The 23,631-nt window shown below is 39.4% G+C and overlaps 1 protein-coding gene across 2 annotated transcripts; it reads right to left on the reverse strand.

Annotated features, from left to right (window-relative positions):
- Positions 1–4,784: 4,784 nt before the first annotated feature.
- Positions 4,785–22,394, reverse strand: LOC111217701 (myosin-1B-like). Of its 2 annotated transcripts, none has more exons than XM_022739684.1 (38): positions 22,194–22,394; positions 21,894–22,037; positions 21,563–21,719; positions 20,870–20,897; positions 20,673–20,787; positions 20,472–20,564; positions 20,122–20,185; positions 19,896–19,994; positions 19,649–19,752; positions 18,396–18,534; positions 18,155–18,273; positions 17,919–18,068; positions 17,664–17,834; positions 17,272–17,578; positions 17,107–17,174; positions 16,790–16,877; positions 16,592–16,709; positions 16,379–16,502; positions 15,098–15,234; positions 14,712–14,967; positions 13,166–13,408; positions 12,851–13,027; positions 12,079–12,224; positions 11,383–11,473; positions 10,896–11,285; positions 10,671–10,797; positions 10,448–10,566; positions 9,117–9,313; positions 8,853–9,036; positions 8,611–8,776; positions 8,383–8,507; positions 7,988–8,296; positions 7,695–7,898; positions 5,683–5,808; positions 5,434–5,604; positions 5,248–5,352; positions 5,031–5,126; positions 4,785–4,928 (listed from the first exon to the last, which is right to left on the reverse strand). In XM_022739684.1, exons 1-38 carry the CDS (start codon positions 22,392–22,394, stop codon positions 4,785–4,787), a joined length of 5,802 nt encoding a protein of 1,933 aa, XP_022595405.1. The 2 variants fall into 2 exon arrangements, with proteins under 2 accessions (XP_022595405.1, XP_022595406.1); XM_022739685.1 differs by having other exon boundaries at positions 21,894–22,027; positions 22,190–22,385.
- Positions 22,395–23,631: the final 1,237 nt, after the last annotated feature.

Below are 23,631 nucleotides of genomic sequence, written 5' to 3' on the forward strand. Positions count from 1 at the left end.
CAAAAGAACACTGCTGGTATATGTCATTGTTTGTTTTTGCTATTTTAGTGGTGCTTTTACAGTATCAAGTGTTTTATATTCCCCAAATCTTCACAAGCTCTGATGTCATTTAACATCAAGACGCCATACTATAACATACATATAATAATTGGGGTAAAAACACAAAACTCACCAGATATTTTTTCTAGAGAAAGACAAAAGCCAAGACATTTAAAAAAAACAAACAAAAAGCAAAACCAACAAACAAAAATGGACTCATAATTATCCCAGAAGTCACATTCTTCAAATCTTTTCAAAATCCAATAATCACAATTTCAGACAAGTAGAATCTGTGATGTTTTCTCTATATATATAGCACAGTGGCTGTGGTCAACTTAAATGAAAGAGATATCACAATACTCATAGGAACAGCTCAAACAGGTTCTGCAGTACAATAATTCACTAACACAAAATTTGTGTATTGTCAGTATAACAAGATATATCAAAAAGATTCATCATATGACTTAGAATGAGTGAGAGTGAGTTAGAAGTGAATTAAAAGTTGTATGCAGAGAACAGAAATGGACCAAGAATTGAGCCCTGTAGCGCACCACACGTTAAACAGGTCGATGAAGAAATAATCATATATAGAGACACTTACGTTGATATTATAGAGAAAAGATTTTAATAATTTTTGGACAGACTTATATAATAGACGTTAATTTACTACAACTATCTCTGCTGCTTCTCAATTCAAACCACAATTGATTTGTCTGAGACATGCTCCATGCCTATTTTCTCACTATTTTCTATGCCAAGGTTAGTGATAGCCACCTTGAGGGAAATTTTCTGGTTTGTCTGGTTTGTTTACAAGTTAACACATGACGGTGTCCTATGTGCGCTATACTTAAGGCAGTGTGAACATCTCAAGGAAGTGGAAACACATGGCAACCAGTTTGTACTACATTTAGAATAAGCATACAACTGACTGTCTGTAACCTGACCTCTCATCATATTAAGGGGAGCAGTGCGCAGAAGCAAGTGTGAACAGCAGCTTGTCATCTTGAAGATACATCACATCATCTCTTAATATCCAGTAGTAAGGCAGACTGTGTGTTTATAGGCTCTGCGACAAGGAGATATTACGCAAAATCAAAGCTTATCCCATTTATATGAGGGGACTTCATATGTGCATCTTTTTGGCAACTGGTGAAAATCAAGTCAGTTTTGGTGGTATGCTGTTTTGCTTGATTTCATATTATTGTTAGAGTTGTTGAGAACTTTACCGTCTGATAGTTCGAGTGCAGTCGCTGCAGTTTGGCCTTTGCCTTTGTTTTCTTGTTCAAGTAAATTTAAAGTTTTCTTGTCTTCTTGAAACTTGTCTTAACTCTTTAACCTTAGATACTGTTTGTTTTCCTTTATTTTTCCCAGTTTATCTGAATTCCTTCTAACAGTCCCGTGTTTACTTTATGTTCTCAGTGTAAAACTGTAATGTGCTCAGCATGAATAACAGGCATTCCTCTCCCAATGAGGTGGTGAGTGAATAACCCTATAGCCTGACTGAAAATGCTGACGAGCTGGTGGACAGTGTTGGTCCCTGCCTGTCCACTTAGTGTCCTGTTTCTGTTAGTGCAAACAACAACCTGTCAACTCCTCAAGTCCTCTTCCTCCTCCTCTTCGTACTTCGTCTCCTCTCTTGGAGGTTACCTTCAGCACTTGTACGTAACCCTCCCCTGCTGAAAGTCAAACATGCACTGCAGTAACTCTAACCTTTCTTCACAGGGATTTCTACAAATGTCATGAACATACCAGCTGCTGCCGATTACTGCACCGCTGACAGGAGGAAAAAAAAGTGGATTTTCATGACGTCCATTTTAACCTGCAGGCTCTTCTACAACACCCAAACGTTAGTGCTGTGTTTTTCAAGTTATTATCTCTTGTCTTGGTTTTCAGCTGTAGCTGTGAGCCGATGCTAATGTGATTTTTACAGTTGAATTGGTGAGTGACTGCAGTGTTAATGAGCAGATTTTCATGATCAGTTATGTTCTTCAGATTTAAGTTAAAAGCAGCAGTAGTGTAACCATGCTGGTTTAATGCATTATTTTTTCTTCATTTTATCTGCAACTGTGCGCAGAGAAGTGTGGTCTCATTATTATCAAACTGCATGTCTCCATTTACTCATGTACTGTACTTAGATACTCAAATAATTCCTTTTTGTGCAACTTTATAATGTTTCAGGGGGAAATATGTACTTTAACCTAACAAATTTAGTTACTAGTTAATTTCTTAATTAAAAGATATGTTAATATGTTGTGATGCTGCACTATACTACTAATCTACCAGCAGCATATACAAAATTGGCTCCATTTTGACAGAACTGCATCATTAAAATGCTCTTACATGTATTTGTTAGTGATAAAAACACTGTGAAAAGGGCATTTCTGACAATACTTAATACTTTTACGTCTGATATTTCAACTTTTATTTAAGGAAAGGATCTGAGTACTTCTTTCACCCCTGAATATCTCACAGCTGGAGAAGTATTATCGCATATCTTTTGCAGTCATGTTTTTTTTCCTTTTTGTTCTGAGAAGATAAAATAAAGATACTTGACAGATTCAGACTGTGAATGTGGATGAATAAACCAGCATCTCATGGGAAATAAACATCAGATGTTATGGCCTTTATTGGTTCCAGGGAGTAAACAACAGTTGATGAATAATGTTGAATGTGAATAAAGTGTCTCCATCTTTTGGCGGTCAACTTCTACTACAGGTAGCAAGACCAGACAATTGGTGCAGGGTGAATTCGTTCTTATCCATTTCAGCCTGTGAAGAATTTGTAATAAGCTAATAAGGAAGAAATTGAAGAGTATTGTTTTTTTTCTTGGGAATGGGATAAGAACCTTCTCTGATTTTACCACTGACTGAAGTCTGGGTCCTTCTTAGGATTAAATGTGTTTGGACTGCAGCGAGGATCAATGAGAGATTATTCATTAATCATTAAGTTCAGTCTGATTTCACAGTGCTTCACAGTTACACAGACTTTCATCAAATTTTAGTTCAGGTCAGTGCATAAATAACTGCAGCGTAGACACTATTCCTGGAACATGTTGAGCGGCCACTGTTTACTTAGCTCGGTCTACACTGATCCCAGGATTAACCACACAGAACGGCGACCAGATCCTGTTTATATGTGAGATATTCTTCTGATTTCAGTTCAAAATCTTTAGTTTAAACTGATCAAATGTTTCCAACTCTGGTGAGAAATAAATCTGTCGATAGATCGTCTGTAAATATTGTCTGTTATATCATAGAATCTTGTCTCCAGGAAATGCAACAACAAAAAAAAAAGGTTAGAAAAATAGTTGCGTCTCAAAAACTGGTAAATAACCAGTAGTATTTCTAGTGCTGCAATGAATGATAAAGAAATACACAACATCACATCAAAATCTAGTGTCTTGTCACATATGTGTAGCTCTGCCGTCGTCTGCCTGAATAAATAAAGACAGTAACATGATTGATGCGACATGTGCAGGGCATCTATTATTTATCATGGCTCACAAGCTACTTTCATGTGTTGTTTTGTGCAACTATACGTAATGACTGTGTGTGGATTTGGTGTCAGATCAATGCACCAGTGCCAGTGCATTCAGATTCAGATTCAGTGGCCTCCGAGTGTTTTGTAAGTCAGCATGTACTGAAGACTCTACTGCACTGCAAATCACACACCTCTCTGAAGCAGGTGTCTTCTTTATTTCAGCCACAAAAACAAGATTTTGGACTAGAATAAATGTAGGAATCACCCTCCCACAGCAATCTTTCCACACAATGATAAATTAATTATAAAATAAATTACTTATGAAACTAGAAACTGGCCTAAATTTCTCACTAAGTAATAAGCTTTTTATTTTTCCTTGTTGTATTTGGTATTAGAGGCAGCAACAGCTTAATGAAGTCACTCTCTCTCTTTCCTTCCTTTGTGAAGTGGTCCATGGTTCTGCAGGTTTTTGTGTCTCTAATATGGGTCAAGATCCAAAAAGACTGCATCCTACATTTACTATAATGCACCTTGGTCACATCTTTCCTTGGACCTTTACAGACTGGTAAAGACCCACTCCACATTCCCAGTTTGTAACCAGGCTTTCAGTTAACACTACGCTCTTCCCAGAGCCACAGAAGACATTGTACAGCTGTTTTCACAGACTGAGTACAACTCTACATGTCCACCATGTATCAACTCAGTTGTATCCCTTCAATGTGTAATAATATAAAACTGGGATTCCATTAAGCTGAATACATAAAGATTTATGATACTTTAGCGTTGTGTCAGGTTTGTTTATTACACTTTCACTATGGTTTATTCCACTACCATCCCATGATCAAACAACATAATATAATAACATGAAACTCTTTTGACCAAATCCCTATAGCTGTCCAAAGAAAACCATGTATTTCCAAGTTTGGTGACTTTGATTTTTACAGATAAATTGCATTTCCCTTTAAGAAAAAAACACAACTAAACTAGAATTACTGCCTGTTGTATGCCTCTGCCAACCAGTCCAGTTGCAGTTGAACAAATGAACCTTTCACCACCAAAATCGAATCAGTTCATCTTTGAGTCCAAGTGGACGTTTGTGCCAAATTCCAACAAATTCCCTCGAGGTGTTACTGAGGTATCGCCTTCACGAGAATGAGGCGGAAAACTTGAAAACATAATTCCAATGCACCAGCTGAAAGTGGAGGTACATGGTTTTCAGAAGACAATGGTATCTTTACTAAAGTGGATGGTACCAGTGTGTTTTTCTATTCCCCTTTACCAACCACATCACGGCTCTTGGCCCGTAATTTATTCAGCTGGGACTCTGCGATATCAGCTCGCTCCTCAGCTTCCTCCAGCTCATGCTGCACCTTCCGAAATTTGGCCAAGTGGATGCTGGTTTGTTCCTCCTGTGCGTCACAGAAAACAACATAGGGAAGGAGACTTTTTTTTCTTCAAGGTACACATCATGCCAGCAACAGTTCACATAATATTCATATATTTTTACTCACCGCCTCCTCACACTGCCTCTTATATGCTTTCACTTTCAGCTGCAGTTTGTTGACCAGATCCTGGAGTCGGGCCACGTTCTTCTTCTCCTCCTCACCCTAAAATGAAACATTTGAGGTTTTACTCTCACGTCTCACTTTGCATATGTATTCAGCTTCGAGCAGTCACATCAGAACTTACGAAATGCACAGTTATATAACCGGATCATATACCGCTTACCTGATAAGTGAGCTCTTTGATTTTTCTTTCATATTTCCGCACACCTTTCATCGCCTCGCCACTGCGTTTCTGTTCTGCCTCCAGTTCATTTTCCAGGTCTCGGACCTTAAAGATATTCTAGGTTTAAATCACTTTTCATTCTACTCCTACTCTACAGAATGGCTTTTGTCCTGTCTTGATTCATACCCTGGTTTCCAGTTTCTGAAGCTCCTTCTTCCCTCCCTTCAGAGCTATCTGCTCTGCCTCATCCAGGCGCTGCTGCAGGTCTTTCACCGTGGCCTCCAGGTTCTTCTTCATCCTCTCCAGGTGGGCGCTGGTGTCCTGCTCTTTCTTCAGCTCCTCAGCCATCATGGCAGCCTGAATGCAAATGGGATCTCAGTGTGAAATTTAAATCTACACAACCTCAAAGTCCAGCAGATGCTCAGTTAAACTTACGTCCATGATAGCTTTCTTGGCCTTCTCATCTGCATTCCTCGCCTCCTGGACAGTGTCCTCCATCTCTGACTGCAGCTGAGCTAAATCAGAGTCCATCTTCTTCTTAGTGTTTAGGAGGCTGGTGTTCTGATTAATACATAACATTTAAATATAAGGTGTTAATTCAAAGTTGAAGTGGATTAGTACCAAGGTCAAATAAGAAAAAGAGAAAGAATTATTTGCTTACAGATATATAAAGATATGTACAGATATGATACAAATTTCATAATCCATACTTAACTACAATGAAAGTTATATCTGTAAGTAGTTTTACATGTTAGTTCTAGCATACTTCTTATGATGGGGCTCTGTGGAGGATGCCATTTATGTTTTTGCACATGTAAACATCTTATCCTGGTTTCAAAGATCTGACAAAGCCCACTATGGTGTTTATGAACCTAAATAAACTAGATGTATTTCTTATTGTGTGTAAACAACGTATCTAGGTTCATGATCATAATGTGTCATGTGCACATGTCCATTCTCAACTCTAAGAGATATAAGAAGTATAGACGACTCAAGCTGAACAAAGGCTAGAACCACACAGCATTATGAGCAAGTGAGTCGTGGATCCATAAAAAAAAAAAAAAATGACAGTAAACAACCTCTGACCATTTTCTGAGTGCAAAACAGTGGTGTAAATAAACCGCTGTCTGATCTGTAAGATATCCGGGTATGTCTGAAAAGAACTAGCTCGTCTGGTGGATCTCCCACATCATGAATAAACATGACAGAGTGTATTCTCACAGTGTATCTAAGTTAGACAGAATGGGATCAATATCCAAGTTTCTGTATTGGGTCCTTCAGAAAGTTGGCGGACTTGCAAGAGACTGATAATCAAAACAATATCCACGATGTCCTGATTTTGAGTTCCTAAGCTTTAACTGGATCACACACTGGATCACACACTGCTCTTATTCAAATATCTTACATTTACTCATTTGGCAGATGCTTTTATCCAAAGCAACTTACAAGTACATCACTAAAGCTTCAGTGCAGTCGGAGACCTTGGTGTAAGTAGTGGGTAATACATCTATTTAACAAGTGAAAGAGATCAGGTAAAGAAGGGCACTAAAAGTTCATAGTAAGTGCTCGATTGGCATGTTAGGGTGTTAAAGTATAAACATAAATAAAGTATCTATCTATATGATGAATATTTATATGGTATAACATGTTGCGACCATATATGTTTACAAAATATATTTAATTAATACATGCAAGTTTATTGAAACAACATATAAAAGTTCAGTATGCTTGTATGTTTTTTATTGAAAGTTTCTCATTCATTTTAAACATCTCTATCTGGGCAATTAAAAAAATCCAGCACATTGTGACAGACTGAGACAGTGTGCGGGATTTTTTGACTGCCACTTTGGATCCACTCATGCTGTTCCAACGCACCTGCCTCACAAAATAGATGTGTGAAGTTTTCTCCTGCATTGAAACATGTCTTTCTTCCCATTCCGGGAGAGCGGTCTCAGACTTGTGGAACCCACTCTATATAATATCAACATATGTTGGCAGGCTTTGGGATGGATATACTGTTTATATTTACATAATATATATGTAAATATGAAATATATATTGAGCTTCCATATCTACACACAGTATATAACATTTGCTTATGGGATCGTCCAACCATGTCTGAAGTGTTTATAGCTGTTCAGAACAACTACAGTAGCAGGTTGGATGAAAATGGTGTAGAGGTTTGGGGATAATGATGCACATTTTCAGACAGTCTCTCTTTGATGGTGTCGCACTTAGTTGTTCACATGAAAAGTGACAGAAACAGTTAAGTAGAGAATGAAAAGTGAGATAGAAGGAGGTGAGAGAGGTGTGGGGTGAGGGGGTTTCATACACTGTTCGACCCTCCGACAAGCACTTCTGGCACCTTGTTTCTGACACCTTCTGTACTCTCCTGTTGTAAAATTGTCCTGTCCTTTCCTTTCCTGTCCTAAATAACGTCTCCTGACCTGAGAGTGCAGCAGCTGAATCCTCTCGCTGGCGTCGATCAGTTCCTGCTCGGCCAGCTTGCGGCTTCTCTCAGATTGCTCCAGCGCCGCCCTGATCTCCTCGTTCTCTGCCATCATCAGATTATTGCGGCGCTCCACAATGGCGAGTTGCTCCTTTAAGTCCTCCTGACTGTGGAGCGCTTCATCTAAATGGACCTGAGTGTCCTGAGACAGAGAGCCAGAATTTGAGGATTTAAAAGCATCATCAGCAGCCCCTTTGTGGAAACATTTTTCTTACCAACGCATTCACAAACCTTCAGCTGAGTCTGCAGGTTCCTCAGCTGTTTGGCGGCCTCGGCTGCCTGCCGGTTGGCGTGACCCAGCTGGATTTCCATCTCATTCAGATCTCCCTCCATCTTCTTCTTCGTCCGGATAGCATCATTTCTGCTGCGGGTCTCGGCGTCCAGCGTGCTCTGCAGGGTGTCCACGGTCCTCTGGTGATTCCTCTTGAGGTGGTCGATTTCTTCGTCCTTCTCCGCCACCTTTCTGTCCACTTCTGACTTGATCTGGTTCAGCTCCAGTTGGAGATGCAGGATTTTGGCCTCCTCATGTTCCAGGGAAGACTACAAGGAGAGAAATAAACACTTAGGGTTGTAGTTATTTTGTTGATATTGGAGACTTTATTGTCGTTTCAGGACGTAATACGAACCTCTACTTCCTCAAGAGCTGCCTGGGTGTCTCTCTTCTCCTGTTCAGTTTGCTTTGCAGCTTTCTCCAGCTCATGGATGGTTTTAGCAGACTGCCCAAATTGCTCTGTGATATCTGTGATCTCCTCTATGAAATGTACAGAAAAACATTTATGTTAATAAACAGAACAATCACCACAGCTTCTCAGTACCCCCAAAAAAGAAAGATCTGTTTCCAGCAGAGCTCTCACGTTGGAGATTTTTATTCTCTCTCTTCATGTTCTCCAGGTGATCCAGAGCTTCTTCGTACGAATTCTTCAACTTGAAGAGTTCTGTACTCAGCAGTCTGGACTCTCTCTGGGAGACTTCCAGATCTGACTGACCCTCCTCATATTTCTGTTTCCATTCAGCCAGAACCTGCCAGAGGAATAAGGAAAACATGTGTAGCCAGTCTAGCTTGTTTCTGAGAGACAAAAGGCAGGAAGAGGAATACCTTGTCAAAGTTCCTCTGTTTCTTGTCCAAAGTGGCATTGGCTGCGTTTGACCTTTCCAGCTCAACCATGAGATCCTCGACTTCAGCCTGCAGCCTCTGCTTGGTTTTCTCCAGTGATGCACATTTGACATTTGCTGCTTCTGTCATCTCCTCCGACTCCTGCAGCCGCACGGCCAGCTTCTTCCTTTGAACCACAGATGAATTGTGTTAAAGCATAAGGAATCAATCAGCACTGACTTGAAAAATACACCGCCCAGCTCTTACTTGGCCTCTTCCAGCTCCTCAGTGCGTTGGATGGCGTCGGTCTCGTATTTTGTTCTCCACTGAGCCACGTCGCTGTTGGCCTTGGACAGGCAGCGCTGCAGCTCAGCTTTGGCCTCCTGCTCCTCTTCATACTGCTCTCTGAGCAGCTCGCAGTCATGACGAGACGACTGCAAACCGTGAGCCAGGGCGTTTTTAGCCTGACAAAAGCAGAAACATATACAACAAAGTGGTTTATTCCCAGAGTAACAGCTGCCTTAACCAAGATGTAAAAATGTAATTATGAGTGGATTTCCATTTTGTTTGCAAGCGTGCCGGTGATACGACACACAACCCTGCCATCAGTGAGAGTCTATTCCCTATTAACTGGTGCTGAGAAGTGGAGCATTACGCCGAGAAAAGCACAGAGGAAGAAGACTGCAAGCTCGTTAACATGGTTGTTAAAAGTGCACGATTTAAAATATTCAAAGAAATCTGCTGTTTCAGGAAGGAAATCCACTAACAGTGTATATTATACCTCAAGGATACACACAATGCGCTTTATGGCTACAACTAACACTAAATTGTTTTCACTACTGATTGATGTGCTGAGGATTTTTTTGAATAATCAGTTCATCATTTGGCCTTTAAGATATTAGACAACAGGGTTATGATTATCTAAAGTCCAGGGTGAGTTCTGCTAATTGCTTGTTTTGTCAAGCAATCACTTCCCTCAGACCACGGCAAAGAAAAGCATCAAATTCTCTCTTTGGAGAAGCTGGGGACGTTTCACATTTTTGCTTTAAAAAAATACTAAATCGAATAATTGATCATTAGCTTGCAGATTAATTATCTGTCCATCGACTGCTCAACTAATCGCCTAATTGTTGCACCTCCACCTCCCCAAAACAATAACAAGCATTCACCCTGGCTGATAAAGTAGCATTAGCATGATTAGCATGTAGTGTACAATTTACTAACATCACAGCAGGATTTCTTGGTTTCAACTTTTTCTGAAATGATGTGCTGCTACTGTGTGTAGTGAAGGTTACTGGCGAAACAATTATTTAATAAATTGTTGATCGATCAACTGACTTTTATGTTATTGTAAACTTGACGTCTTTAGCTCTCTGTTGATCAAACCAAATGAGCACACGTGCAGACTTCACCTTGATCTCTGGGAAATCGTGGTCCATATCTTTCACTGTTTTTCTGACATGTTATAGACCAAACAAGTAATCGGTAAAAGATCAATCCATAACCAAAGAAACAATTAATTGCAGCCCTTTTGCAGGTATAAATCATTGTTGTGACTGCAACAGACTGTGTATCAGGCTTTATTGTTTGTTTCAGACCTTAACTTCCTCATCCAAGAGCCTCTTTAGTTCCTCAATTTGTTGACTCCCCACAGATTTCCCTCTGGTCAGCTGGGACAGAGCGGTCTCTTTCTCCTCCAGCAGACGTGTGAGCTCACCTACCCAGGAAAAAGAAGAAGTTAATTGACTTTTCTGTCAATCTAAAAATGTTCTTTTGCATCTGTTTTTTTTATTTTTTCAGTTTTTAATATCTGAAATCTACCATTCTCTGTTTGTAGACGAGCACTGATGGTGGTGTAGTCACTCAGAGACCTCTGGGCTTCTTCTGCTTTGGTCTTGTATTCAGTAATTTGGTCTTCAAGGCTCCTGCACAGTTTCTCCAGATTAGCCTGAGATACAGAGCACTGGTTACTATTTTACAGGTGGCAAAACAAAACAAAACAAAACAAAACAAAACGTGTTTACATCCCTACAGAAAGTCTATTACCTTGCTTTTCAAGACACTCTCCACGCTGCTTGCCATGTCGTCGACCTCCATCTTCAGCTCACTCTTCTCCTTCTCCAGTTTCTGCTTCACTCTTTGGAGGTTGTCGATCTGGTCGCTGAGCTCGGCGACGCTGTCAGCCTGCTTCTTGCGTAAAGTTGCAGCGATGGACTCGTGCTGCAGGGTGGACTCTTCCAGATCCCGACGCAGCCTCTGGAACTCGGCTTCACGCTTCTTGTTCAGCTCAGCCTGGGCGGCGGTGGCTCCTCCGGCCTCCTCCAGCCTCTCACTGATCTCCTCCAGCTCTCTGGACAGATCAGACCTCTGCTTCTCCACTTTGGCTCGAGCAGAGCGCTCGGCCTCGATTTCCTCTTCCAGTTCCTCAACGCGAGCCTGCAGGGAAATTATATTCACTTATACAGAAAGGGGTTTGTTGAGACATTACAGGAGGTGTGTTTAAATACTGCAGCACTGTTGTGATAAATCATACCTGAAGCTCTTTAATCTTCTTTTGTAGCTGAGTGCCAAGGGCTTGCTCATCATCAATTTTGCACTGCAGGCTGCTAATTTCAAAGTCTTTTCTGAAAAGAGATGAATTTTCTGTATTAATGCAGACGACACCCCTCACTCCTATTTGTTATTCTTGCTATGCTTTTCAGTCTTTGCCGTTTACATTGATAATGGCGGCAGATTTATCATCAAGTACTTTTTGTTAGTAGTATCTCTGTTAGTAGTAGCTGGTGACCATCAGTTTTGCTGAATGAAATGACAACTGTCCCAGTTTTATTATATGATAAGGAAACCTTATAACCCTGTTTAGCTGCTTAGCTTGCACATTTGTTTCTATTTCAAACAATATCTATTCATTTTTAACGTAACAGGATAAAAGGCTTTTAAGATGAGGAATAACTTATGTGTTTGGCAGATGTAACGCAATCTATGATTGACAATTGCTGTTCAGGTGAACAATCAATATCAAAATGCAGGTTTTTATACAGAAGCACTGTGAAACAAACATCCTCCTTCATTATCTTCATCATTATTGCTGTAATATATTTTATATTCATCCCTGTGCGAACCTGTAGGCTATTGAGTCTAAGAGTAGTTAGTCTTTAGTAATTAGACCCAAGTGTATTCACTTTGTGTTTCGGGATTTATGGTCCTGAATAACAAATCAACAAAATACTTTTTCAGTCTTTCTTCCATCTGCTGTCTTTCATTCTCCAGGTCCATGATGGTTTCCTGGGACAGTTTCAGATCCCCCTCTAGTTTTCTTCTGGATCTCTCCAAGTCTGCACGCACCTTCTTCTCTTGCTCCAGAGAACCCTCCAGCTGCAAGAAACGCTCTTATCAGAAACCAAATCAGGGAAACCATGCAAATCTTATTTTAAAGGTCCCATATTGTATAAAGGCAGATGTCCATGTTTTGTTTGATCATAAGGCAGGTCTAGGTTCTATATTAATACTGTGAAAGTATCAAAGCGCTCAGTCCACAGAGAAATGCACACAGCCTGTATTCAGAAACTGAGCCTTAAAACCAGTCGTCAGGACTTCTGTAACTTTGTGATGTCGCAAAAAAAGCAGTCACCACTCTCAGCCATGCCCCAAGCCCACCATGGACCCATGGATCCACCATCCAACCTTGCAGCATTTGGTTTCTCTGAGTGTTTGAAATCTGAAAATTTTATTAGACCACTCAGTAAACAGTCAGCCAATCAGAGGGAGAGATTCAGAGTCTCCTCTTTTCTGATTGGCTGACTGACCTGTTGTTACTAGAGCTCCAGAGAGAAGCCTGAGAGACGAAATGTAAAACTACACTGAGATGGTTTTTGGTACTTTTGGTACCACAAATATATCTTCTTATGGATCAACACTTCAAATAAAACATAGAAGTGTAAAATATGGGACCTTTAAAGTCATTAACTGGATTAAGAATTACTTTGTCTTTCTACACTTACATCATCAACCTGTTGCTCCAGCTTGATCTTTGTCTTCATTAGAGAGTTGACTTTATCCTCCTCAGCCTGGAGGTCATCTAAAGTCTGCTGGTGCACCTCCTGCAAAGCTTTGATCTCCTTCGAGGACTTAAGCAGATTTTCCTCAAGAGTAGTTAGCTCCTCCACCAAATTCTTAACCTAAGGAGAGAAGCATCTTTTTCACTAGCACATTAATATACTTACATTTACTCATTTGGCAGAGACTTTTATCCAAAGTACATCACGTGAAGCTTCAACTTCTCAAATCAAAACCTGTTTTGACACAACGTAGTGCACCTTGTTCTCTGTTGCGTACTTCTCCTTCTCCACCTTGGCGATGGTGAGCTCCAGGTCGTCTATGTCTCTTTTGAGCTCCGAACACTCGTCCTCAAGCTTCCTCTTCTTAGAAGTGATTTCAGCATTGATCTCCTCCTCTTCCTCCATTCTTTCAGAGAACTCCTTGACTTTGGCCTCCAGGTGGATCTTGCTCTTTATCAAACCTTCACAGCGCTCCTCAGCATCACACAAGTTCTCCCTTTCCTGAAGGACAGGGACACAGTGGTGCATTATTCAAGCGCAGTGAAGGTGGATTATTCAGCTATAGACTATTCTATTATTCTTCTTTAATTTTGTTTTCAGCTTTTTCATCTTGCTACTACATCATTGTTCCATATTATGGGTTCCATTGTTATGTATCTTTGTAAGACATCTACACATTTTGACATCTTTACTTTATTCATATACTTTTCTTTATATTTTTTCTCATGTTCTTATATTTCCTTGTTTGTTTCTTTTTACATTTTCTTATTAGTTTGTTTTGTTTGGACAATTGAACAAACTTTAATATATCACAATACGTATTTTAATCTTTATATATTGTTAAATATCTTTACACTTTTTTATATACAGTATATCTTTCCACACACATATTTTTATATATTTTGAAATCAGAAAAAAGCAATAGGTATATTTAAAAAACAGGAGCAAGGACAAATACAAAGAAGAATAAAAAGAAGATGCATATCTGTCAAAGGGGTAAACCTGTGGATAGGTTGTGACAATGAGTTAAGAATGTGTAGTTCACTTGGAAAACTTCAAAAAAGGTTTAAAAATATGGTGTTAGATGAATATAAAACCCAGATATGATCATTATCATTGCATAAACAGTAGTGAAAGGTATTTTTTCTTTTGGTCTCCGTATGTATGACACACAGGAACTCTTAATCTTGCTTCTTGCTCAGTTTTTGTTTGATAGTATGGTCTAATCCTAGTGATGGAAAGTTTCTTTCCATTATTGCTTCTACTTGTTGTTATTTTCTCTGACTATGTGTTTGCTAGTAGTGAGTATTGCTGAGTCATGTAATGTTTAGTAGTATATGTTAATGTTATATTGTCTATGGAACAGCGAGCAGGTGCAGTAAACTATTCCTTCAGCCTACACCTTTTTAGCCAATATAGTTATGTTTTATTTCTATGTGTAGTAACTATTTATAAATATTAATAAGGACCTAAATAAAGATGTATTTACAAATACAAATTATTTCAATAGTTTCATATATACAGTATATTTCTTTCTTAATATGTTCTGCTGTTCTAATCAAATATACGTTTGGGTTGGATAACTCTGTCTGCTCTGTTTGTCTTTAGATTTTGTTTTGATTTGGATGGATTTTCTTTCCGCAGTGTCCAATTTCCCTGCAGGCATCGATGTCATTTCCTCTTATCTTACCTCATTATTGATCTTCCGGTTTCTGAATTTTTTCCTTCTGATGTCTTTATCTGAGAGAACTAAATCAATACACACGGACCACTTTGTTCTGCTTGGGTTTGGGTGTTTACATACTGCCTGGATTTGAAGGTAAAGGTCATTTTTCTCCTGGACGAGCATGACCATCTTCTCCTCCAGCTCCTTCCTCCTGGCTTCTGACTTTGCAAACTCCTCTTTGAGCCGCGCAAACTCCTCCTTCATGGTCTGCATCTCCTTCTCAGCCTCCGCGCTCCGTAACAGAGGCTTTATCTTGAAGAAAAGCCTCATCCAAGGCCAGTTCTTCACATTCATGAAAGAGCGGATGTTGTACTGGATGATAAAGATTGACTCTCTACACAGTAAACAAACAAAACGATCAACAGAATTCAATAGCAGAAAGAAAGAAGCTGTAAAATCAGCCAAATTCACATAAATTCCCCTGATATTTGTTCTTTTGATAAAGAAATGAATGTGCCAGAGACCTTTTCTTCGACATCTCCTTGAGCCTCAGCCTGGTGACGTAACCTCTGGCCACAGCCTGGATTCGCGTCATCAGCACAGTCAGACGTTCATCCCTCATCTCCTCCAGGAGACCCAGGAGGCCGGCTTTGAAAAACACCTGTATGTTGTGAAGATTTTACTGAACTATTTACTCACTATTTTTGAATTCTTTTAGACTGAGTTAGACACTGTACTGTTCTCTGTGCTAAAATGCAGGCATGACTTGGCTGATGCGAATCTAAAATGCTCCACTGAAGGTCAGACTGATACAGTTCTTTTAGGTGGTTTAGCAGCGGATTTATAGAGGATAATCTCTGGACTCCATTTCACCTTTAAATGAAAGAACGAATGAATAAATGGATGTCACATTATGGAACAATTCAGTTTTTCATATCATAATGTATGGTTTAGTGTTTAACTCTAAGTATCTGGACCATGTCAGAAAAGGCTGTTGCTGTTGCTGATGTCTCTGAAAACCCCATCATATCAATGAGTGTCCCCCCATTTAAGAACATGATAACACTTTATTCTACAGATCCTGTATTTTCCAGCTCATTTCCTGGAAACTTTCCTCATAATTTCCTAAAAAATTATCTGTTCTTTCCCTGTTAATTATGGGGATATTTCCAAGAAAGGTACGTTGTGTAGAAGGTAAACGAACAACCGTTCATAGACAGATGTCAGTATCTATCTGAGTTTCATTTAAAAACAAACAAAAGTTCTTCATTCTTGATTGAGTTACTTAATTTACAAGTCCGGTCTTTGACATCAGGTAGAAATATGTTTGCAAATGTAACTGCTGAGTCGGGGAAGTTTCATAGCATACAGTGTGTTTTATTTGTTGACTGTCATCAGCTTGAAACACAAAGTGCAGGTGAAAACTGCAGGGGCAGCATGCAACCAGTATGCAGAATAAACATCAATTAAATTAATATTTACCGGTAACTGAGTGGTAATAATGTCACAGCTCAAAGTCATGAAGAATACAAATCAAGTTTCTAGGAAACTCTGATGGATACTGACGTCATTTTGTGAAATATTATATCTAGCAGGTACTTCATAACTGAAGCAATTATCACTATCTTCATTTCCCTTTTAATTAATACCAAATTGCGTCGGCCTGTCTTGCAAATATCCTCATAATTAACAGCTAAATGTTTCAGCTAATGTTTAGGAAATTATAAGGGTAGTTTCTAGGAATTGAGCTGGAAAATACAGGAGCTGTAAAATAAAATGTTACCTCAGATGTTTCTGAAAAATACCTTCGTGTATCCGAATCTATACTGGGCATGGTCCACATCAATGGAAGAGAGCAGTTTCTCTGAAGCCTTCTTGCTGTCAATAAACTGCCCCTCAGGGATCGCGCTGGCATTCAGGATCCTGTACCTGTCACACACAGAGGCATCAGGAAGTTCAGTTTCATACTCCAGTGAATTCTGCTGTTTATTCAGCAGAAACAAAGCAAGCTGTGTTACCTCTGCCTGAAGTCTCCATAGAGGATCCTGCTGGGGAAGCCCTTCCTGCAGATCCTGATACCCTCCAGCACGCCGTTACAGCGCAGCTGGTGCAGGACCAGATGATGATCCATCGACCCTAGATGGAGGGAACGGGTTAGCCACACACTGAAAAGTAATTAAGGTTTTCTTTGTTTCTTTGTTGCTGTTTTTTTTTACCAGGTATCTTGGTCTCATTTGGGATGATGCATCTTACAAAGTGTGGATGTGTGGACCGGAGGTTGGCCATCAGTTTGTTCAGGTTCTCCTGCAGGACATCAACAGGTTACTAATGTATTTCTTACTGGTAATTTGGAGACATGAAGTTTACATTAAATAATTTAAAGTAACACATGGTGGGTGTTTAAAATGCAGATACCAATATTTATAAGACTTAACATGCAGAAATTTGGACAGATTTAAGGCAGGGGAAAATTATGAAATGCATAAATGATTACAATTATAAAAAGTAACACTGTCTTATTATTGGTTTTTACCCTGAAAAGTGCAGAAACTGTCTGGAAAGAAGATCCTTTCTTCTTGGAGCTTTTCTTACTTCCACCAGCTACAGACACACAAGAGAAGGACTGTAACTGATGTAATGGATTCTCACTGTAATATTATATACATCTTATGATATCTGCCTTTAAAAGCGAACCGACCGTCAGCAGATGCATATGTGGCGAAGAGCTGAGAGAGTAGTTTGAGGGAAGCTTTTTGGTAAAGCTGCACCACGGTGTCATTCAGCGGGTCTTTGTTTTTTTCCAGCCAGCCGCTGATGTTGTAGTCCACGGTGCCGGCATAGTGCATCAGAGAGAAATGAGCCTCTGCCTTTCCTTTGGAGGGTTTGGGCTTCTGAAAGATGCTGTTCTTCCCCAGGTGTTGGTCGTACAGCTTGTTCTTGAAGGAGCTGTCTGTCGCCTTTGGAAACATGCACTCCTCTTCCAGAATGGAGAAAATACCCATAGGCTGTAGGACAGACAGATGTTTAGTGTTGGAACACACCCATCTAGTGTTAATATGAATATCTGGATTCATATTTAGGGGAATGTACCTTTTCAATGAGCTCAATGCAGGCTGCCAAGTCCATGCCAAAGTCAATGAACTCCCACGCTATCCCCTCCTTTTTGTATTCTTCTTGCTCCAGCACAAACATGTGGTGGTTGAAAAACTGCTGCAGCTTCTCATTCGTAAAGTTGATGCACAGCTGCTCCAGGCTGTTCATCTGAAATAAACCACAAGATTAAATAAATACAGACAATTTCGAAAAGATTTGTTGGATTTTTTCATGAGGGTGAAACCAGTTTACCTCGAATATCTCAAACCCTGCGATATCCAGGACGCCAATAAAATGCTGCCTCGGAAGTTTGGTGTCCAGCTGCTGGTTGATCCTCGTGACCATCCACAGGAACAGTTTCTCATACACGGCCTTAGACAAAGCACCCATGGCATTGTTCACCTGTAAACAAACATAACCTTTAAATTGAATTTTTAAATCAGAATGAACATAGTTAACACGTTTTCAGACGCAGAAACACACTGTACCTGCTGTGGAGTTTGCCCTTTGGTGACATACTCGTTCCCAACCTTGACTCGAGGGTAACACAGAGCTTTCAGCAAATCAGCAGAGTTCAGACCCATGAGGTAGGCGACTTTGTCTGCCACTACGGAGGTACAGGTCAAATCATAAAGCACATACTTGGCTTCAGAAGTGTACAGTATAAAAGTTAGACTGAAGCATGACTTGGTTTAAATTTAAAGTTATGTGACAGCTCAGGAGTGTTACCCTCGGTGCCGTCTGGCTCAGCCTGCTCCTCTCGCTGCTTCTGCTTGAACTTCATGTTCCCGTTGTGCATCACAGCACCGGTCAGCTTGTAGATGCCCACCTTTTCCTCCATGTTAAACCCCAGGATGTCGATGGCGCTCTGCAGAGCGGACACAGAAGCTGAACTATTGTGATTAGTACCAGTCAGTCTTAGTTTGTTTCTACCAATGCATTACTGTTGGAGTCAGAACTAATATAAAAATATGTTTTTATAAAAATTTATTCTAAAATAACACCATACATGAGATGCTGCACGTGATGAATGAAGCTTAGCGCAAGTTCTACCAGGAAGACTAACTCTATTCTGCCTCTCTCACCCCACTCCTCGTAATCAGCTGATTTCAGGTGCTCAGGAACCAATCACATCGCGCCACGATCTCATACTGCCAATCAAGTTGTCCCCGTCATACTTTAAAATCTGTTCTCCTCTCTCCTGTTGTCAGCTGTCATTTCAGTGCAGTTGCTGCGACCCTCCTCCCCCCCTTTCATCTCCAGTCTTCCTATCCAGTCAGGCTGAGCTCATCATCATTCTCTTCACATCCAGATCTCCAGCTTCCCCTCTTCCTATCCCCAGGACCACCGCCAGGTCCGGGGGGGGGGGGTCTAACCGCCAAATACTGTCATATCTCTCCCTTTTTCTCTCTTTGCACATGGCAATAAAAGTTTAGTTGTTAAGCAAATGAGTGTTTCCTGATTGAAATAACTGCACAACATACACAGCTCCATTGCTTTCCTTTCGACATTTTAAGATGGAAAATTTACATTTACAATTTACATAAATTTAAGTTTTTATATCACTTTATATGATATTGTGTGATACAAATAAACTTATTTAGTTAGCTTGTTTTGATATTTCTATAATAATATATAATCTAATAATCTATATATAATCTATCTATATAATCTATAATATATTATTTACAGACCAAATATATTTCAATGTCACAATTTCAATTTCAAATGATTCCAACCAAATTTGAATTAACTGTAATTAAACTAACAACATTAGTTTTTACAGTTGTAGGTTTTGTCTGATGTATTGCATGGATCAGAGTCCACTGCATTGAACATCAACCTGATTATTTTATGTGATTTTGCATACAGTGCCATATCATTATATATATCCATATCAGAAACATATTTCTATTCATTTTATGATTTAAACCACTATGCCCAGTCCTAATTTAATATTTCTGTACATAACATTCACTCACATCTGTGGCCATCAGCTCCTCGGTATCGTTGATGCTCAGCACAGTGATTTCACCCTGGCTGATGAAAGGATAGTCATATGGATTGGTGGTTATCAGCATCATCTCTGAAATGAAGCAGAGACAGCATTGATATTTCTGTGTAGGATCAGAAGCTGCAGTAAATGTATGAATGCAGCATTAATTACAGCTTTAGTATTCTCATAATCATTCAGGGCTGATCAAGTTCACAAGTTAAAAGTATATTTACCAATTAAATCAGGCTTCTTGTTTGACAAGATCTGATAGAAGATGTGATAGCTCCTCTCTGCCGGCAGCTGAAATGTCACCCTGGATTTTTCCAAAAGGTCTAAGCATAAATATAAATATAAACATCAACTTGTAAACTATATATTGAAGAACTCTGAATAGCAGTGGAATATCACTGCTGTAGACCTGGATATATCTGTGAATGACACTGATAGAAGAAAACTTACAAGTTTCAATATCAGCTGATGCCAATTTCCCCTTTGTTCCAAAGTGGATGCGGATGAATTTTCCCTAGAACAGTAATTACATTGTTATTTTAGTTTGACGTTTGAGTTCCAGCATATGAAAACTGAAACTTGCTCTGACACATGGAAGCTGAGAACAGCCATTATTGTATATTATTTCAAAATTAAAAGTAAGTTATCGCATTAGATCAAAATAAAAAGTTTGTTTTCTCGTGATTACAGATGTTAACAGGATTAAAAAATTAATAATAACAATAATAATAATAATAATAATAATAATATGTGCAATCAGGGGCACTTTTGAGTTCTGTATAGATCAAATTTGAACTCACAAATCTAGAGGAGTTGTCGTTTCTCACAGTCTTGGCATTCCCGAAAGCTTCCAGCAGAGGGTTGGCCTGGATGATTTGATCCTCCAGAGTCCCCTGCAAAGGAATTTTAAATAAAATGTGATTTGCAAAGTCGTTTTTACAGCACATGATTTCAAATCGTTTTTGATCACCTGTTGTTAAATTGACATAAAGGTACTGAACCTGCATTTTGCCAGCAGGTTGCTCTTTCTTGCTCGAGTCTCCAAATGATGCAATTGTTGCAAAATACTGGATGACGCGTTTTGTGTTGACCGTCTTCCCGGCACCAGATTCTCCACTAACGAGCACAGTGCTTAAATGAATGATGGGAAATACAGTAATGACAGTACATGTAGGCAAGCATGTTAAGTCGTACTTACGTGATCAGGATAGACTGGTTCTCTCGATCTGTGGAAAGGAAAGAGTTTAGGTGGACACTCATTTATTTCAACTGCATTTGAGGTTTTAATGTGTGTTAATTTTGGCATTTAATTTTGATTTATTTTAATAAACTTTAATTAGTCAAACTTGGTCTAAATTGAGTCATGAAAAATCATGTAAATATTGTTATTATTATTTATTTTATTTTTTTAATTTATCAAGGTATGCTGTTGTGTGAAATCAAACTTTCATCAAAGCCTTGATACCTGTTTTCTGTTCTGATTAGAACAGATGTTCTGTCATTTCAGGCTGATTTTAGTCAAAATGTGGTCTAGTTTTAGTGTGAACAAATGACATATATTGCAGTCCTTTTAGACAATTTGGTCTAGTTATAATAAATTTTAATCTCTTATATCTTTAAAACAGAAATGTTGCCATGTATAGTATTATATAGCAATTTTTCATTATATTCCAGCTGTATTTGAGGTTTTAATCTGTTAATTTTGACACTTGATTTATTTTCAATCAAACTTTTAATTAGTTGCCATCACATGTGAGTTATTTCACTATTTTTGTTTAATGACAAAAATGAAGTTTGACAGTTTGGTCTACTTCTACTGTTACAATAATATCAAGAAACCGTCAATAATTCAAATTTGCGATTAGTCAGGCATGTTATGATGAGAGCATACCTGTGAGCATGTATTGATAAGCGTTGTCAGAGATGGAGAAGATGTGTGGGGGGGCCTCCTGGCGTTTCTTCCCCCGGTACCCGGCCACCACCTCTGGATTGTAGACCGGAAGCCACTTGTAGGGGTTCACAGTCACACAGAAGAGTCCAGAGTAGGTCTGTGAATGAGCAGGAAAATAAAATGTGAAAATGTAATAGGTCATGTATCAAAATATTATATCTTATATCTACCACATAAAGTATTTTATGTGTTTTATTTTGAAAAGTGTTGGTTTGGTTTTTAATTGTTTTAGAAATAGAATTTATATTCATTTTATGTTTGCTGTTCTTACATAGATCATCCAGGCAGCGTAGCGTTCCTTGAGATTAAACAGCACGGCTGGTTCGTGGAGATGCGTCAGCAGGGCCATGTCCTCGATCTTGTCAAATTTAGGAGGGTTCATGGGCCGGACGTCGTCCAGGTGCACTGTGACGACCTGAAATATGGATTCAAAAGATCCAGTTGCAGACAGAAATAAGAAAAGAAAAGGATATGGGATGTTATAATTCTCCCAAAATCTCTGCAACTGCTTTACTGCCTCAGTTCAAATTTTATTATCTGCCTAAAAGAAAATGGTACAAACTACACCCACCTTTCTATCCTCAGTCTCCACAGTGACCTTGGAGCCGTCTTGGCTTTTGATTTTTCCCTTGACATACTCCTGCTTCGGGTCGGGCACAAAGACGGCTGTTTTGGCATCAAACGGCATATTCTGGGCTGCGATCCTCTCCCGCTCTGATTTGCGGAGGTACGGGGCCGCCACCCCAAATATTTCCATCTCGGCGTCACTCATTTTGTCTCTCTGCATGATGGGGACAAACTGAAAACTTAACAAGACTAAACAGATATTGGTCAGAATTTTAAACATCGGTTTGTACTGTAGCAACTCACTTACCTGAGAGCTGCAGACCGAAGAGAAGATGCTTGAATCCCACAAGGTTCAACAAGTGTTTCAGGGCCTTTAGATAAGACTCCCCGTTCTGTGCTGTTGTTAATTGTTCCAACAGTACACCACAGACATCCCTCACCCTAACAAGACAGCTTTTTATAAGCGGTGGTCTGGCCTTTTTCATGGCTGCTCCTTCTCCTATATTTGGAGATGGTTTCTGCGCCACTTTGGAAAAGTCAAGTATGTTCATTTTGTATTTCAAACTGTCTATGTATAGCTGTATTGTGTCACTTTTAAACAGTTTCAATTGTAATCCTTCAGACTGTCCATTAAAAAGCAATGAATGCTAAGGACGACAGCTTAGAGGGCTTACGGTCCCAACACGGCAGGCCTCATTTTCTGGGATCAGGGAAGATTAGGTCTGTTAGGGCATCGCTGAAATTCTGGCATTGGCTGTCTGGAGAGCAGAGCTGATCACACACAAGTGTTTGGAGCAGCCAGTTGACGGGCAACATTTAGCACATTCCAGACAAAGGCCCGGCCTCTGTTAACCCACATTTATTAAAAATGTTTCACATGGTATTTTGATTCCTATTCAGCATTACACTCATCTTGCTCAGTCCATCACTGTCCATAAAGTCTGCTTGAAAATCTGCTGTTTGATGCGTCACACTGATTGTTTTGTATTCAGCCTTAGCTGCTGCTTTATGTGTGTTATTTAGTGTTTCTTTAATGGTGTGCTTACTCCCCACTCACCCCTGCAAAATTTGGTACAGACATTCATGTTCCCATCAGGATGAACTGTAAGCGTCATTGATCGACAGAAAATTAATTGGCAACTATTTTGATCGTCGATGAATCTGAATTTTTTTAAGCACAAATGGCAAACATTCTGTCATTGCAGTTTTTCCAGTTTCTGTTTTTTTTCTGTATTTTATGTCGATGTAAACAGAATATCTTTGGGCTCTGGGCTGTTGGTTGAAAATGTGACCGTGGACTCTAGGAAATAATGAAACATTTTCACCGTTTCCCGGCATTGTATGTAAGAAACGATAAATTGATTGAGAAAATAATCATCAGATCAATTGCTAATGAAACTAGTCATTAGTTGCAGCCATTATTAAATTCAATTCAAGGTTTT

This window comes from Seriola dumerili, unplaced genomic scaffold, assembly GCF_002260705.1.
Source record: "Seriola dumerili isolate Sdu_G_001 unplaced genomic scaffold, Sdu_1.0 BDQW01000044.1, whole genome shotgun sequence".
Taxonomy (NCBI): Eukaryota; Metazoa; Chordata; class Actinopteri; order Carangiformes; family Carangidae; genus Seriola; species Seriola dumerili.